The sequence below is a fragment of the Pollicipes pollicipes genome, unplaced genomic scaffold, assembly GCF_011947565.3.
Source record: "Pollicipes pollicipes isolate AB1234 unplaced genomic scaffold, Ppol_2.1 Scaffold_3447;HRSCAF=4054_pilon_pilon_pilon, whole genome shotgun sequence".
NCBI classification, from domain to species: Eukaryota; Metazoa; Arthropoda; class Thecostraca; order Pollicipedomorpha; family Pollicipedidae; genus Pollicipes; species Pollicipes pollicipes.
Genome location: NW_023596297.1, coordinates 26,019,464 through 26,035,108, shown reverse-complemented (window position 1 = coordinate 26,035,108; position 15,645 = coordinate 26,019,464). Strand labels below are relative to the sequence as shown.

The 15,645-nt window shown below is 61.1% G+C and overlaps 1 protein-coding gene across 3 annotated transcripts in view; it reads right to left on the bottom strand.

Annotated features, from left to right (window-relative positions):
• Nucleotides 1-3,096: 3,096 nt before the first annotated feature.
• The window catches only part of LOC119091238 (putative phospholipid-transporting ATPase IA), a 35,926-nt gene continuing 23,377 nt past the window's right edge, over nt 3,097-15,645 (bottom strand). Inside the window, exons 10-21 of one of the 3 annotated variants that reach the window (XR_005093385.1) lie at nt 15,011-15,196; nt 13,448-13,585; nt 11,980-12,132; nt 11,403-11,600; nt 10,652-10,996; nt 10,122-10,244; nt 8,559-8,699; nt 7,745-7,986; nt 6,311-6,412; nt 5,989-6,062; nt 4,744-4,832; nt 3,138-3,155 (exon numbers count right to left, since the gene is read on the bottom strand). Coding sequence is in view for 2 of the 3 variants with exons in the window: in XM_037213898.1 (XP_037069793.1) it covers nt 3,103-3,155; nt 4,744-4,832; nt 6,311-6,412; nt 7,745-7,986; nt 8,559-8,699; nt 10,122-10,244; nt 10,652-10,996; nt 11,403-11,600; nt 11,980-12,132; nt 13,448-13,585; nt 15,011-15,196 (1,770 nt within the window). In the remaining variant the exon portion in view is untranslated. Of the gene's footprint in view, nt 3,156-4,743; nt 4,833-5,627; nt 6,063-6,310; nt 6,413-7,744; nt 7,987-8,558; nt 8,700-10,121; nt 10,245-10,651; nt 10,997-11,402; nt 11,601-11,979; nt 12,133-13,447; nt 13,586-15,010; nt 15,197-15,645 lie in introns of those variants that run through there. The other 2 variants (XM_037213898.1, XM_037213899.1) reach the window with 2 other exon arrangements.

Genomic DNA, 15,645 nt, shown 5'->3' with positions numbered 1-15,645 from the left:
GGGGGGGGGGGGGGGGGGGGGGGGGGGGGGGGGGGGGGGGGGGGGGGGGGGGGGGGGGGGGGGGGGGGGGGGGGGGGGGGGGGGGGGGGGGGTGTGGGGGGGGGTGGGGGGGGGGGGGGGGGGGGGGGGGGGGGGGGGGGGGGGGGGGGGGGGGGGGGGGGGGGGGGGGGGGGGGGGGGGGGGGGGGGGGGGGGGGGGGGGGGGGGGGGGGGGGGGGTGGGGGGGGGGGGGGGGGGGGGGGGGGGGGGGGGGGGGGGGGGGGGGGGGGGGGGGGGGGGGGGGGGGGGGGGGGGGGGGGGGGGGGGGGGGGGGGGGGGGGGGGGGGGGGGGGGGGGGGGGGGGGGGGGGGGGGGGGGGGGGGGGGGGGGGGGGGGGGGGGGGGGGCGGGAGGGGGGGGGGGGGGGGGGGGGGGGGGGGGGGGGGGGGGGGGGGGCGAAACGTGGGCTCCGGAACGATGCTCAACCCGTACAAAAGCTACGCGACACGCCATCACTGACAAAATCCAACAGAGTGTCTCGCGCCGCCCACGAGAGCGACAGAGCTAGACTCGCCGACTCCCGAACTAACGGAGCACGCTTACAGGCGCATTGGCGCGCGCGCGCTCGGCGGCGACACCTCCGCTGCATCGCCACCGCCAACTCCCTGTTTCGACCGCAGCTCTGCGCTCGTCACACCGGCACGGTCAGCACAAAAACGGTCACTTGGGAATGGGACCTAACTAGTTGGTCAAATCGCAGCCCTTTTGCCAAGCAGGCGACCGGGGCAAACTGGATCTACCGGCGGGAGCTGGGCGGTTCGCCTGCACCTGGCAGGGAGCGGCGCTTCGTTTTTGTTGTATTTCCGTTCGGCAGCCCAGCAGACTAACGCACAGGTTCTGCCCCAGTCCCTCTCTGGAGTCCGCGACGCAGTGCAAAAACCATCGGAGGATGTACGGTACGTGGCCAGGGCAGCGAGGAACGAACGTGACAGGCGCATACGCGCCCGACAGAGCCACTTGGTTGAGGCACCATGGCGTTCGCTGAAGATGCAAGAAGCACATGCTTAAATTGTCAAGCAACAGAAGTATGGTAGAATTGCTAAATTTGATCGAATCTTGGGTTTTCGTGGGTTTGGATCAAATCTTGGGTCTACCACAGCAAGTGCTGTGATTGGTGCTGACGCGACCCGAGGTAGCCGGCACGCGATGATGGGACATCCTCCGATGGCGAACGCATCGGTCAGCAGCCGTCCTTACCACCACGCAGGACACCGCCAACACAGCCGTGTCCTGCGTGGGCAACATCGGGGGTTTAACGCGCTGCACGTGCGGCCGCACCACCGGTCCGCTACGAACGCGGTCTGCGGCTGGGGGGCTTGGGGAGCTAAACGTCAAGCGGTATGCACATGTATTGATACCGAATTCGCACAGAAAAGGGCATGATACTTCTCCCGATGGGAAGCCGACGTCCGGGCTCGGATCACCGCGCGCGCCCACGACTCGGTACCTGTTGCAACCTTGTCATGACCAGAACGGTGTTGCTCTGCGGCAGCCGACACCAGCGAGCAACGCATAGCCGAGAGAAACACATATAAAAATCGCGAGCCGGGCGAGCCTGCGCCGCGACGAGGACAGCGCGCTCGGCCCCGTACCACGGCATCGAACAAATCACACGGTATAACAAACGTCCCTCGCCGAAAGACTTTAAATGCATCAGCGGGGCGCCAAGCACGCCTCTTTCCAGACAACTCTCGCCAGTCGACTGACGACCGCCGTAGCCAACCACCCCAACATAGTGTTCCCCCATCCATGCGCGCACGCTGCGCGCGAAGCGTACCCTCCAGCGAGTCGCCCACGACCGACGCGTAAACAACTGAGATCAGAACACATTTGTACCAGGCGAATGCATCAACAAAACCAAACCACCGCAAGCGAATCGAACAAGCCTGTTGTGAAATCAACCGATTAGATTGATCTTCGTCGATATCAAACGTGCATTCCTTCGCAGTTCTTCGAGCGGTGTCGCGCCTCCTCCGCCAGCGTGCGCAACTCACAGCACTTCCCAGCCCCACTGCCCTCCGCCCGCTCCGGTAATGCCCGAGTCCTGCCCACGCTGGCTGCCATGCATTGGCTGCCCTCGCCGTTCCGGCGCCGGCGATGGTCGGGAGGGGGGGGGGGGGGGGCACGGACGCCGTCGGCTGGCAGCAGACCAGCCGACGGCAGACACGCCGTCGATCAGCGCCGCCGACGCGGCAGGGGCGCCTGATTGGGCAGGGCGGTGCCCCCAGGCCGTCCGAGCGTCGCGCCATCGTCCCACCCCGACGGGAGGTGCAGCCGCGGCGGCGCCCCCGCACCGCAACCCGGAGACGGCACGGCACGGCCCCGCGGCGGCGCACACAACAGCGGAGAGTGCACGGGTGGGCCGTCAGGTGGATCCCGCTGTGGCCCGACAGGTGGCGATATCGTCGGACCCCACGTCACGCCCGTCGACCTTGGGAGTCACCTGCGCGACCCGATGCTCGGGCACGTCGTGGCATGCCGGGGAGGAACACGTGTGCCTCGATGGACTCGCAGCTGAATGTGTGGAGTGCGAGAATGCGGGTCATTGACGGGCACATTACAACAAAAACCGGTTACGAGTACGATGATGACAAAGCAGCTACGCCGAAGCGAACTCCGACCAACCTCTCCCATTTGGCTCATGGACGATCCGCCCATAAGCAGCGAGCAGCGACGCGACGACATGCGCCAGTCGCAGCGGCTTCTGCACTGCGGTGCTTTTCATATACTCGCGACGTCGCGCCGTTCACAACACCGCCTACATGGCGGCGAGGCCATTGCCATGTCACCATATCAACTTACAGACCGACTAAGCGCCGTCCGGCCCCAGGGGTGGGGCCGTCTTGCCGTAAGCTAACATGCCTGTGAAAATGGGACTGGTCTTGCCATGCGTCACTTACAAACATCTTAAGTGCGGTGGTCTTGGGCTCGTGCACACATCCACGGAGACCTTGAATGCCGACCTTTTGCCGACGCGAACGTCGTCTTGCGCTGGCACATCGCGAGCCCGCCCAAGGCCAAGTTACATGCCGGTGGTTTGGGCCGAGTTGTGTCTTACGCTCTAATTATAGCAGCCTGGGCCCGGCCCCACCCTCTTCCTGAGAGAACGCATATCCATCTGCAAAACACGAACGGTAGTTACGAGAAATGTTCCAACTGGCCGCGCATGCACGACAGGTAAGCCGGCGTGCCTGACCTCAGCCACCATCCATCGGAACGCAGTTTCTGGTTCACTGGATGACGCGAACAACGCGACGCATTCTGGCTGACTGACACCTGATAACCGACATGTAACGCCAGCAACGAACACGAACCACACTACCAGTGTAAGCAAGACACGCCCGTGTGGGCGTGTTACTCAGCGCGACACCAGTGGTGACGCCGCAGACTACAGCCATCACATCAGCTGGCACACACCGCTAGAGGACACACTCTCTCTCGGCCCACGTGGGGGACCCACCCCTCCAACAAGCAGCGACAGAGAACCCCCTGGACGACAGAGAACCTCCTGATCCCCGAAGCTCGTAGGAGAGCACCCAACAACCTGGTACCCACCCGAATTCCAACCCTTCGGAGAGAGGAGAGAGAGAGAGAGAGAGAGAGAGAGAGAGAGAGAGAGAGAGCGAGAGAGAGAGAGAGAGAGAGAGAGAGCGAAGAGAGAGAAGAGAGAGAGAGAGAGAGAGAGAGAAGAGAGAGAGAGAGAGAGAGAGAAGAGAGAGAGAGAGAGAGACAGAGACAGAGACAGAGACAGAGACAGAGACAGAGACAGAGACAGATACAGAGACAGAGCAGAGACAGAGACAGAGACAGAGACAGAGACAGAGACAGAGACGAGACAGAGACAGAGACAGAGACAGAGACCGAGACAGAGACAGAGACAGAGACAGAGACAGAGACGAGACAGAGCAGAGACAGAGACAGAGACAGAGACAGAGACAGAGACAGAGACAGAGACAGAGACAGATACAGACAGAGACAGAGACAAGACAAGACAGAGACAGAGAACGAGACAGAGACAGCGACAGAGACAGATACAGAGACAGAGACAGAGCAGAGACCGAGACAAGACAGAGACAGAGACAGACAAGACGAGACGAGACAGAGAACGAGACAGAGACAGAGACAGAGACGAGACAGAGACAGAGACAGAGACAGAGACAGAGACAGAGACAGAGACAGAGACAGAGACAGGACAGGGACAGACAGAGACATAGAAGAGACAGAGACAGAGACAAGAGCGAGTGAGAGAGAGAGAGAGATGAGAGAGAGGAGAGAGAGAGGAGAGAGAGAGAGAGGGCGAGAGAGAGAGAGCGCTCCCCTTCCACTCCCATTCACGGAAGGCGGTCCCCGTCCCCGGACCATGGCTGCCTACCTGACAGCCTCCCTCCGGGAGTACTCACGTGCTTCCTCTGGTCCTTATGGAAAACCTCATCCAAAACTCACGGCAAGCCCCTTTCCCAAAGCCCACAGAAGAGCTCCACTTTTCAAAGGCGTGACCTCCACGGCACTCATGGGAGACCAATGCCCTGTGCTCAACCGAGAGCAACCTTCCCTCAGTGCTCACGAAAGACCCTGGTGCTTACGAGGAGTCCCCCTTCCCCCGGCACCCAAAACAGAGCTCCACTTTCCAGTACTCACGAACAACTGGTCCCCCCGGTACCCATCGAAGGGGGGGGGGAGGGGAGCTGGCCCGCCCCAGTACTCACGGGAGAGCTCTACCTCCAGGTCGACGCGGGTGGTGGTGCGTCGGAACACGTTCTTGACGTTGCGCAGCAGCCGCGCCGTCTCCGTCAGCCTGCAACGGCCGCGCCACGGTCAGCAAGGTCCGCGCGTCGGGCCGAGCTTCACGCGGCACGCGACGCGGAGGGCACGCATGCGACGGCCCAGCACGGAGGGCACGCATGCGACGGCTCGTGCGGCACGCAAGTGCGATGAGAGGTGGCGAGAAAGCGAGGCCTCCTGGACGGCCTCCATCCAGCACCCCCGCGCCAAGCGCAGGCCGCGTAGCGTCCTTGGGCACCGAGGGAGAGAAAGAGAGATCGCAGGAAAGCAGAAGCCACACAAGGCCGTCGGCGCCACCGCCCGGGCGGACCAGTAGCCGAGAGACGGACGTCGCCAGTGCGGCGGCAGCGGCGGCGGCAGCGGCAGCGGCAGCGGCAGCAGCAGCAGCAGCAGCAGCACCACCACCACCCCGGATAGGACAGCCACCACCAGCGGCGGCCGCCCGTGCGGCCGCGGAGCCCGGCGGCCGGGCGCGGGCCGCTGCTTACGGGGGACTGCTGCTCTGGCAGCAGAGGCCGGCGCTCGTCCGACGCGAGGCCGGCGTCGAAGGCGCCATCTCCGGAGCGGCACGACCCGGGGTCGGCGGGGAGGGGCGCGGCTGGGGACGCGGCGGGCGGCGGCGCGTCACACGACCGCCACCCGCCAGAGCGCGCGTCCCGGCCATGGCCACCGGTCGCGCCACCAGGCTTTAAGCTGGCAGCCCGCACGTCACGGCGTTAGCTAGGGTTAAGATGCCTCGACCAGCGCAGGCAGCGTACCGTCGGCGAGGAACAATTACCAGCGGCATGCTGAGACCATAGGCAGGAGATCGGGTTGCAATGTTATTGAATAGCGTAACAGAATGCGTTTAACAACGTTAAGGAGGTGAGCAAGTATCTGGACGCATTAAATGTTATGCCCGCGCATGGCACAACAGGAAGACAGCGCAAATCAATGTACCAAAAAACTACGACATAACACAGCCATTATGCGTACAATATGGCAGCACCAACACCGAAACGCCAATAAGTCGATTGATATCACTCTCCATAACAACGAAACGTTACCCGACAACTTAACGGATATTAAAACGTACTTTGCAAACTAAACCGAGAAACGTTCAGTCTACATGTGCAAGTGACAGGGCCAAAAGTGAAATTAGCAGGGCGAAAAAACGATCGGCTACAAACCAAAGTCGCGAACAGAGAGGTAGCTGCCTGGGATGCTCCCAAACATGGCGTCTTCAAACCGAATGGGCTCTAGACTGAAAAACAAAACCCACACATTCAGCCACGCATCGACAATAGCAGCGAAGGTTTTGAGGAAAAAAGACTTCATGTAAGCCAAGCACTCGAAAACACACACTGAACAATGTGCATGAAAGACATTAACACAGTAAGCAGACAACACCAGAGATTTGCTGCAGTCGCAGGGGGAGCACACGGAGGGGAGCGGGAGGACGGCGCCTGGAGGCGCTACCGAGCGGCGAGGGGTGCGACGCGCGCGCCGTACTTTTGCTTGCCATCTCCGGCCAGCAGAACGGCTGGGTCCTTGGAGTTGATCTCGCTCTCCCGCACTTTGTCCGTCAGCGACGTGCTCACGGTGTTGACGACGCTGTCGAAACGGAGGCGGCCAGTCAGCGGACGGGGAGGGGGAAGGGGCGCCCCGAAGGCACGGCAGAACACCGGCCGTGCCCCCGCAGGTAGGCGCCGTCTCATGAAGCGGGCGGCACTGCTCACACACAACCAGCAGCCGGCTTCACCGAGCACCGAGCGTGATGCCTTGTGCGTGATGCAGCTTTCACCCTAACACCTTATTTCAAAGTCATCCGCAACGCTATGCAGTTTTTCTACACGTCCGTGTCAAGCTGCAAGATAATGTCGCATGAAATTAGCTGGTGGATGGAATATGTATGCCAAAGTCAAGGTCATCCTTCACGCGCCGCTATCAGCCTTGGACCGCAGCACACTTCATTGGGACCCCTGTCCGGAAACAGGACTATTATGAGGCTGTTTGTGTCTGTTACCTCTGATGTACTGGCTGTTCCACGTACCCTCTAACTGCCTAGCCATCTGCCCATTCTCCTCTACTTTCCACTACGTCTCATACCAACTAGCTACCAACAGAGATGGACTAACAACGAATTATGCTGTTGCTGTAAACACTGCAGAAATGCTTCAAACGCTCTTGCAAGGACAAACGCTTCGCAGATACGCGCGAGATTAGCGCCAGTTGAACCGCACCGGCCCATGCTGAGACCGTTTTGCGCGTGACGGATACGTGCGAGATTAGCGCCGGTTGAACCGTACGGGCCCACGCTGAGACCGATTTGTGCGTGACAGATACGCGCGAGATTAGCGCCAGTTGAACCGTACGGGCCCACGCTGAGACCGATTTGCGCGTGACAGATACGCGCGAGATTAGCGCCCGTTGAACCGCACCGGCTCACGCTGAGACCGGTTTGCGCGCGATTTATCACTAAATTTGACGCCAGGAGGCAGCTGCCATGAGTTGGGGTGAGGTGTAAACTGGTGCGCTGGACCACTCAACTGTTGACGAAATCGAGCCATACCTGCCGCGGAGCGACACGAAAGGACCAGGCAGAGTTGTAGATAATAAGACGGGTCCTGGGGTCTTAAACTAGCTGAACTCAACTAAGTAAAGAAAATATTGATAAACAGACAACTTTTTTAAAAGGCTGAGGGTGGTTAAAAATAAAGATAATTTGTGCCCAGTTCAAGATTAGGTGGTTACCTGCAAACTGTGGCTACCCCTGCCGGAAATGACAAGCGCCCATACCAACTGACACGACCAGCTTCAAACATTGGCGGCCTGTGAGGCGGCTCAGGTCGCGCGGGAGCTCCGTGCCGGCGGCGTCTGCGGCGGACCGCGGGCCGTGCTGGCGGTCCAGCGCGCGAGGCCGGCCGACAGCAGCGGCGTGCCCACCTCTTGAACAGCACGTCCGGCAGTATGGTGACGGTCGGCACCAGAAGCAGGCCGAACCAGAAGACGGGCGAGCTGAAGATCATGGTGTGCAGACCGAGGATGTCGTCCGCCAACGGCAGCTGGGCGTACACGAAGAGAAAGACGAACCAGACGACGATCGAGCCCCAGATGGCCAGGTGGGTCAGGCACGTCCAGGCCTTCATCTCCAGACCAGCCTTCAGCGACACCGTCACCACCACGTACTGCCGGGGGCCGGACGGTCAGACGCCGTCACCACACAGCACCGCCGCGGGCCGGACAGGCAGACACCGCGGCACCACTGCGTCCGCGCGCAATGGCCGCGGCCGGCAGCACGCACTCTCCCGGCACCCGACGATGATCGGGCGATGTCCAGCCCCGCCGTACCAGCCGAGCCCCGCAGGGTGGCGAACGCTCACGAGCGGGAATGGTCGATTGTGTGATGCTAATTGATCGGTGGGAGAAACCTTACCGCGAGAAAGCAGCACAAGGGACGCCAAAGCTTGTCGGCTGATTAAGCGATGGCATGTTACAGCAATCAAGGTGGTGAAAATACAGGTACCTGGAAAATAATAATAAAAATACTCCGTAACTTACCAGAGCAGTGAAGGAAGCATCAATACGCATATACTGAGGGAATCCGCGGAACACGACTATAGTTAACACGTTTTATACAGCGAAAAGTACATTTCATCATACCACAGACATCGCCGGGGAACACCTCAGATTAGCAGATCGTCAGATAGAACATATGTGTACTGCTTTCTGCCACGCGACAGCGGCCAAGAGTACACACCGTGTAGACCATGTTGCCGAGCATGAGGTAGCCAGCATTCCTGCCGCTGGACCACGCCACGTCCTGCTCCATGGCGCCGAACGACAGCCAGAACAGCATCACCGAGTGTACCAACGCGTTGATGATCCACAGCCAGAAAACCTGCCAGGGTAAGGTCAAGTTAGGTCAGGTCAGGTCAGGTCGTCAGGTCAGGCCAGGTCAGGCCAACCAGAACAGCACCACCGAGTGTACCCACGCGTTGATGATCCAAAGCCAGAAAACCTGCCAGAGTCGGGTCATCAGGCCAGGCCAGGCCAGGCCAGGCCAGGCCAGGCCAGGTCAGGTCAGGTCAGGTCAGGTCAGACCAGTCAGCACAGCACAACCAAGTGCACCAACGCATTGATGATCCACAGCCAGAAACCTGCCATAGTCAGGTCAGGTCACGTCAGGCCAGTCAGCACAGCGTCACCGAGAGCGCCACCGCCCCCGCCACATTCATGAGGGTCAGGGGAGGTCACATTCAGAACAAATGTCCGGGTCGTGCCAGGTCATGCCAGATCGGGCCGAGTCAGACCGCGCGAGTCCAGACAGCTCGAGCCGAGTCAGACCGCGCGAGTCCAGACAGGCAGCTCTGGCGGAGTCAGATCGCGCGAGTTCAGACAGACAAATCGGGCCGAGTCAGACCGCGCGAGTCCAGACAGGCACTGGCGGTGAGAACACTGAGGCCACATCGCTGAGAAAAGCAGCTGGGGCCGGCGGCGATGGCGGACGATCAAGCCGATGGCCAGAACCGCCGTACCGGCACTGGGCGGCATCACGTTGCTGACCGAATGTGGCCCGTTCACAGGATGTCTGCTGTTGTCATGAAGCGTGTGTTGTTGATATGTCGAGGGGGCGCGACAGCACTGAGGGCCAAATATCAGGACTGGGCCTCGTCCCAAGATCTAGTGCATCTGACGGGGAAATCGGACCGAAGGAGACCGCAATTTACACAGGCGACCGTGCTGCTGTAAATGTTCGCCAGTATGGCTGTGCAGGGGCGGTGAGTTAACGTTTCTCCGGGGACCAGTGAGCTACGATGAGTTAACTATCACGGTGAGGCTATCATGCTGTCCCAGTAGCAGAGCATCTATCCGGGGACACGCGGCAGCCAGGGCCCTGATCGTCCGAACAGATTCACAAATCTGCCTTCTAAGTGAGTCGGCAGGCTGTCCCGGGCGCAGTATCGCAGTATGAAAAAATCCGCCCAGAAGTACGTCATGACCAGACCATCCAATCATTTCAATGAATGGCAGCTGTGGGCTCAGTGAGTGCTGACCAACTTAACCCCGTCATCATCGCACGACCAAAATGAGGACTCCGGTCATTAAGACGGTATCTAGTTCCGTCTCTTGTTCACAAATTGCATTCGACAGTGCTGCTTCATGTCAGCTAGCCTTGACCACCCACTTAATAACACCCGCCACTTAGCAGCTAGGTACACACGCGACGCCCAACGACGCCCGAGGTACTGAATAGCCGACACCACTGCGATCCACCGTGACCCCGCCCGCAGTGGGCACCACGTGACCGCGGGGTACCGACCTGGACGCTGAAGAGCTGTCCCTGCTGTGAGGTTTTGTAGAGCTGGGGGTACTTCATACGCGTCTCGGCGCTGCACGAGCGGTCGATGAAGCCCATGATGAGCGGCGGCACGGAGGTGAAGAGCTGGCGGCGCCGGGGGCCCGAGCGTCACTGACACCGGTGCGGACACACAGCGGGACAGAACCTGCCAGCGGCGCCCGGCGCCCCACCCAGCCCAGCCACGGCTGCCCAGCGTCATGCGGCAAGCCTTTCACGACTGCTCCCGGGACGACGACGCCAAGTACGTGGCGCTACCGAAGCGCAGCCGCCATTCCGACCTCGTCCTCAAACCCAACAACACCGGGGGTAATAAACGCCGGAACTGTGAGGCACGCCACACATCATTCAAAGCGTCTCTGTAGCTCTATGTGTCAAATTGGCTTTATGAAAGGAGAACACGATTCCGGGGACAACTGGGTGCACCTCATCCAAAAGCGTTCCGTCCGTCTCCCGGCAAGGTTTCAGAGGAGACGCCCGCGGCGGGCACTCACCAGATTGTAGGCGGCGATGGTCCAGCGTTCGAATACCACCTGCCCGGACCAGCCGGAGTAGATGGCGTACCACAGCTCCACCACGTACAGGCAGATGTTCTTGTAGAAGCTGTATAGGATGACGTTCGTCAGCCGGCTGTAGTTCCAGGCGCCGTGCACGAGCAGTAGGCGGGCCAGGAAGCGGAACTGGCCGATGGCGTAGTCCGAGGCGTGCGCCGCCTGCAGGCCCTCCACGCCGGCGATGCCCACGCCCACGTGCGCCGCCTGGATCATGGCCACGTCGTTGGCGCCGTCGCCGATGGCCAGCGTGACGGCCTTGGTCTGCTGTGTCACCAGCTCGGTGATCTGCCGGCACCGGGGCTCGGTCACCAGCGCCACGACGACCATCGACACCACCAAGCAGCGGCGCGCAGGCCCAGCGCAAGGTGGACGCAAGACCGCGGACAGACGTCACGTGATACCTCCTGGGTTCGGGACTGCGGACACCACGGTGTCCAGTCAACTTAGCAATAAGCGTGTTCCGACACAACGTTCTCACCCAGGAGTGTTCGGCAGAAACAAACAGGACCGAATTCTGAATGCGGAGAACATTCTCTCTGCCGAGCAAGTGCAGTCAACTGAGGCCCATCTCAGGCCCTAACCAGACTGGTTAGGGCCCCATGGCCTGTCATCTGACCGGGCTGTTTAAGGCCTCAGGGCACACCCGGAGCCAGAGCATGACTGCCGGCCGCCGCCGCCGTCTGGCGCTGACCTCAGCCTTCTGGCCGGGACTGACGCGGCAGCAGATGACGCTGCGGCAGCCCAGGCACAGCTCCATGAACTCGGCGCGCAGCTCGTGCGTCAGCGCGTACTGCAGCGTTCGGCCGTCGATGATGAGCGCCACCTGGCCGGCCTCCTCGCGGTGCTCCCGCATCTCGTTCAGCCGCTCCGTCACCACGGCGCGTGTCCGCTGCCGGCGGCGCCATCAGAAGGTCAGCGTCGCGGCCGGCCGACAGGCGCGGCTGCCCCGCGCCTCGTCAGCGGGCGGTCGGGTCAGGTCCGGCCCAGCCCAGCGCCACAGCCGCAATGTACACCGCGGCCGACGCGGCACAGCAAGACATAGTTCGTTAAAGGGGAGTCTCATCGTATCTATCCGCTCACGAAACGAGCACCGTGCCATTGTAAGTCAAAAGGATGTCAATAATCAGCAGCGTGCATCCGTCCGCACGCGGCGTATCTCTCGCAGCGGGCCACAACCCAGGTAATGACGTGGTTGACCCCGCGCCGCCGGTACCAAAGCGGCCGCCCCGGCCCAGCACGCCCCAGCTCGGGCCAGCCCCCGCGCTCACGTCCAGTCCGTCCTCGTTGAGAAGCAGCAGCGGCATCTTGGAGTGGAGCAGGCGGGACGAGTGGCCGATGTTGATGGCCGTCTCCTGCTTGTCGCCGGTCAGCACCCAGACGTGAATATCGGCCGCCAGCAGCGACTCGATGGTCTCGGGCACCTGGCGGCGCGGCAACACGTCCGGTCACGGCGCGGCGCGGCGCGGCGCCGGCTCCAGCGCACGCGCCGCGAGCGGCGAGCACACCAGCGTTACGCACCTCATGCGTTTACGCGCACCTTGGTGCCGCAATTGCGTTGTCCCAACAGACTGGTCCACTAGATATCATGCACGGTGGTGACCTGACATGATGTGTGCGGATTGCCGGAATAGAAAATTACGTTTTGACTTGTACACGAGATGCATTTATATTGTCTGTGCACATTTTTCTAGAGAGCAAGCCATGCAACTCGTCCAGTGACAAGGCGGAATCGTCCTGCGTTAGTAACGCAATAAATCAACAAGCCAACGGGTTACCTGAGTATAGCCACACTGGGAAACTACCTGGCGCCAACTGAAACGTGATCTTCTATGGTCGTTAAAAAGTTTGTTCACAAACACCATCCGACGTCCACTTGACCAACAGTCGGCCACGCTCTGTGGACGCTCGCCTATTGTACTCAAACCCTCCGAATCTCATCAGGGTGCAATAGTGGAACACCTTCGAGAAAATATGACCGTATCCGACGAGATCGCATGCCACACCCGCTGACCCCCCACTTGGGGCAGAGAAGAACAGCCCGGCGTCCAAGAGGTTGCGCGTGTGACAGACTGGGGTTCGCGCGGCCCATGGCACGGTCCTCTGCACCGCATTCCGCACGCCAACAGGGCCAGAACCATCACCCTGCTATCCGCAGCATCCGGGCCAAATAAACATAGCTGGCAAGTGTTTCGTGCCATCTGCGCCGCCGCCCCGCACCCAGCCATTTGAGGACGTAAGTTTTGCCCAGTTTTAAGCATCGTCAATGTTACGCATAGCCCATGTGATGCTTGCGACAGAAATTGTCCGATGACACACGGTCCTCCTGTTGCTCTTTTGACAACAGAATACCGCTCCGAACAGAAGCTTTGGTGACGGAACAGCGGACCACGGCGTCCTGAACCCCGGAGGTAACGGCAAGAGCCCTACCGTCACCCAGTGCCTCGCCCGAACCCGACCCCTGTCGCGCAGTGCCCCTCTCTGGCCCCAGGCTGTCGCAGTACCCCTCCCCCGATCCTGACCACGCCGCCCCCGGCTCCTAACCGTCGAGCAGTGCCCCACCACCAGCCCCCCACCGCCGCGCAGTGCCCCACCACCAGCCCCTCACCGTCGCGCAGTGCCCCACCACCGGCCCCTCACCGTCACGCAACGCCCCTTCCCCGACCCCAGACAGTCGCGCAGCGTTCCGCCCCCGGCCCCAGCCCCATGGCTGAGTTCCGCGCCCTGATCGTCGCGCACCTGGTCCTGCAGCTTGTCCTCGATGGCGGTGGCGCCCAGCAGCACCAGGTTGGTCTCGATCAGCCGGGCAGCGTCCTCGATCTTCTCCTCGCGGCACTGGATCGCCGTCGACGCCTTGTGGTAGGTCTCCATCCACTCCTGCGGGGGTCGCCGGAGGCTCCAGTCCACACCCAGCGCGGCCAGTTCGGGTGTGTCACGGCGGCCAGCGGAGACTCTAGTCCACACCCGGCGCGGCCAGTTCGGGTGTGGCCCGGCGGCCAGCGGAGACTCTAGTCCACACCCAGCGCGGCCAGTTCGAGTGTGGCACGGCGGCCAGCGGAGACTCTAGTCCACACCCAGCGCGGCCAGTTCGAGTGTGGCACGGCGGCCAACGGAGACTCTAGTCCACACCCAGCGCGGCCAGTTCGGGTGCGGCCCGGCGGCCACCGGAGGCTCCAGTCCACACCCAGCGCGGCCAGTTCGGGTGCGGCCCGGCGGCCACCGGAGGCTCCAGTCCACACCCAGCGCGGCCAGTTCGGGTGCGGCCCGGCGGCCATCGGAGGCTCCAGTCCACACCCAGCGCGGCCAGTTCGAGCGTGGCACGATCGTGCGACACAGCTTCACACGAGTGAAGCAGTGCATGGGCACGCACAACTGCGGTGCATACTTTTGGTAGAAAATACCGCATCTTTTAAACGCGACGCCCGGCGAAATTTGTACTTACACTTGCACTGGCCAGGTAGCTGCTCGCCGATCGAAATCTCGGCCGTAGAGGGCCGTTGCCCGTAAGCCGTCAGAGCCCCAATATCCGTTAGCTTGCTTTCGGAATTAAACCCCTAGCCGGTTTCCGGCTTCTCGCTGGCGTGCTCCCTTCCGTCGGTTACCGACAGCTTTGTCGTGGTTGCAACACATTTTGACGGTGTTACGCGTGCCAGGGCTACCGCGCCCGAGTCCCAACTCAAAATATCGACATCTGACCACTGACCTGCAGCGTTGGAGACATGTTCTGTGTCTGGGCTGTGTCTGAGGTGTACCTGACTGTCCTGAAGTCTACAAGCTACAATTTCCAAACAAAATCAAGCCGCCTCGTAATAAGATCTCCAGTCATTGCATCAGTGCAGCAGGGCTGGTGTAACTATGATACTGGAACAAAACAGACCAGTGTATAGCATTGGATGAGGTCACCTGACGCCCTGCAGCTCTTCTCCAGCCGTCAATCATGGTTACGTGGTCAGTGGTGGTCTTATCGCTGCTCTCGACAGCTACAGCGGTACTGTCGTGTACAAGGTCTGGGAAAGGCTTCTGCTATGGAGGACCACTCCACGCACCCGCGATGATCAGTCGAGTAAAAATACTAATAAGGCTCCAGCATTCGCGGCTAACCCGACAATATCCGGCGCACCAGACGTGCGCCGCGGCTCTTCAGTCACCCCACGCGTCGGCTCCCAGTGATGGGGCGCACGGTCAGCGTCTGACCCCGGCACGGCGGCGGCGGCAGCAGCGGAGCCGTCGCCACCGTACCGTGTACTCCTGATCGCCGTTGTCAGCCACGGCCAGGCAGCAGCGGAGCCGTCGCCACCGTACCGTGTACTCCTGGTCGCCGATGTCAGCCACGGCCAGGCAGAGCGTGCGCAGGCCCTCGCTGGCAAACTCGGCCAGGTGCGAGAGCGTCTCGTCCTTGTAGCGCGGGTCGCCCAGCCGCTCGTAGATGACCGTGTCGGCGCCCTTGCACATCAACTGGATACGCCCGTTGGGTTGGCGGATGATCACCTGGAGGGGAGGCCGGGCCGATCATCACCGGCGTGCCGTCGCCGCCGCCCAGTGACCAGCAAGCGCCGGCGGCAGTCAGCTGGATATTAACACGCAAGACTTGGCGCTCCAGCCTGACCAGCAACATGGGCTTGGAATTTTCGTGCTGATAATAAACGACTTTTAACATACCAGGAGACACCGTTTAACCGACGCCACAAGGCGAACAGACGACATGGTCAAAACTCTACGCTTTAAGCTGCGCTCATGGTCATCAGCGTATGACCTCCGAACTCATGAGACACTCAGCTTGGTAGCGTGCGACAACCAATGCGTGGCTAACCAAAACACACGGTTGACAGGCTGACTTCCACACAAACATCGCGCGCCAACACAAAGGCATTAACACGAAGCCTATATACATATATATATATATATATATATATATATATATATATATATATATATAT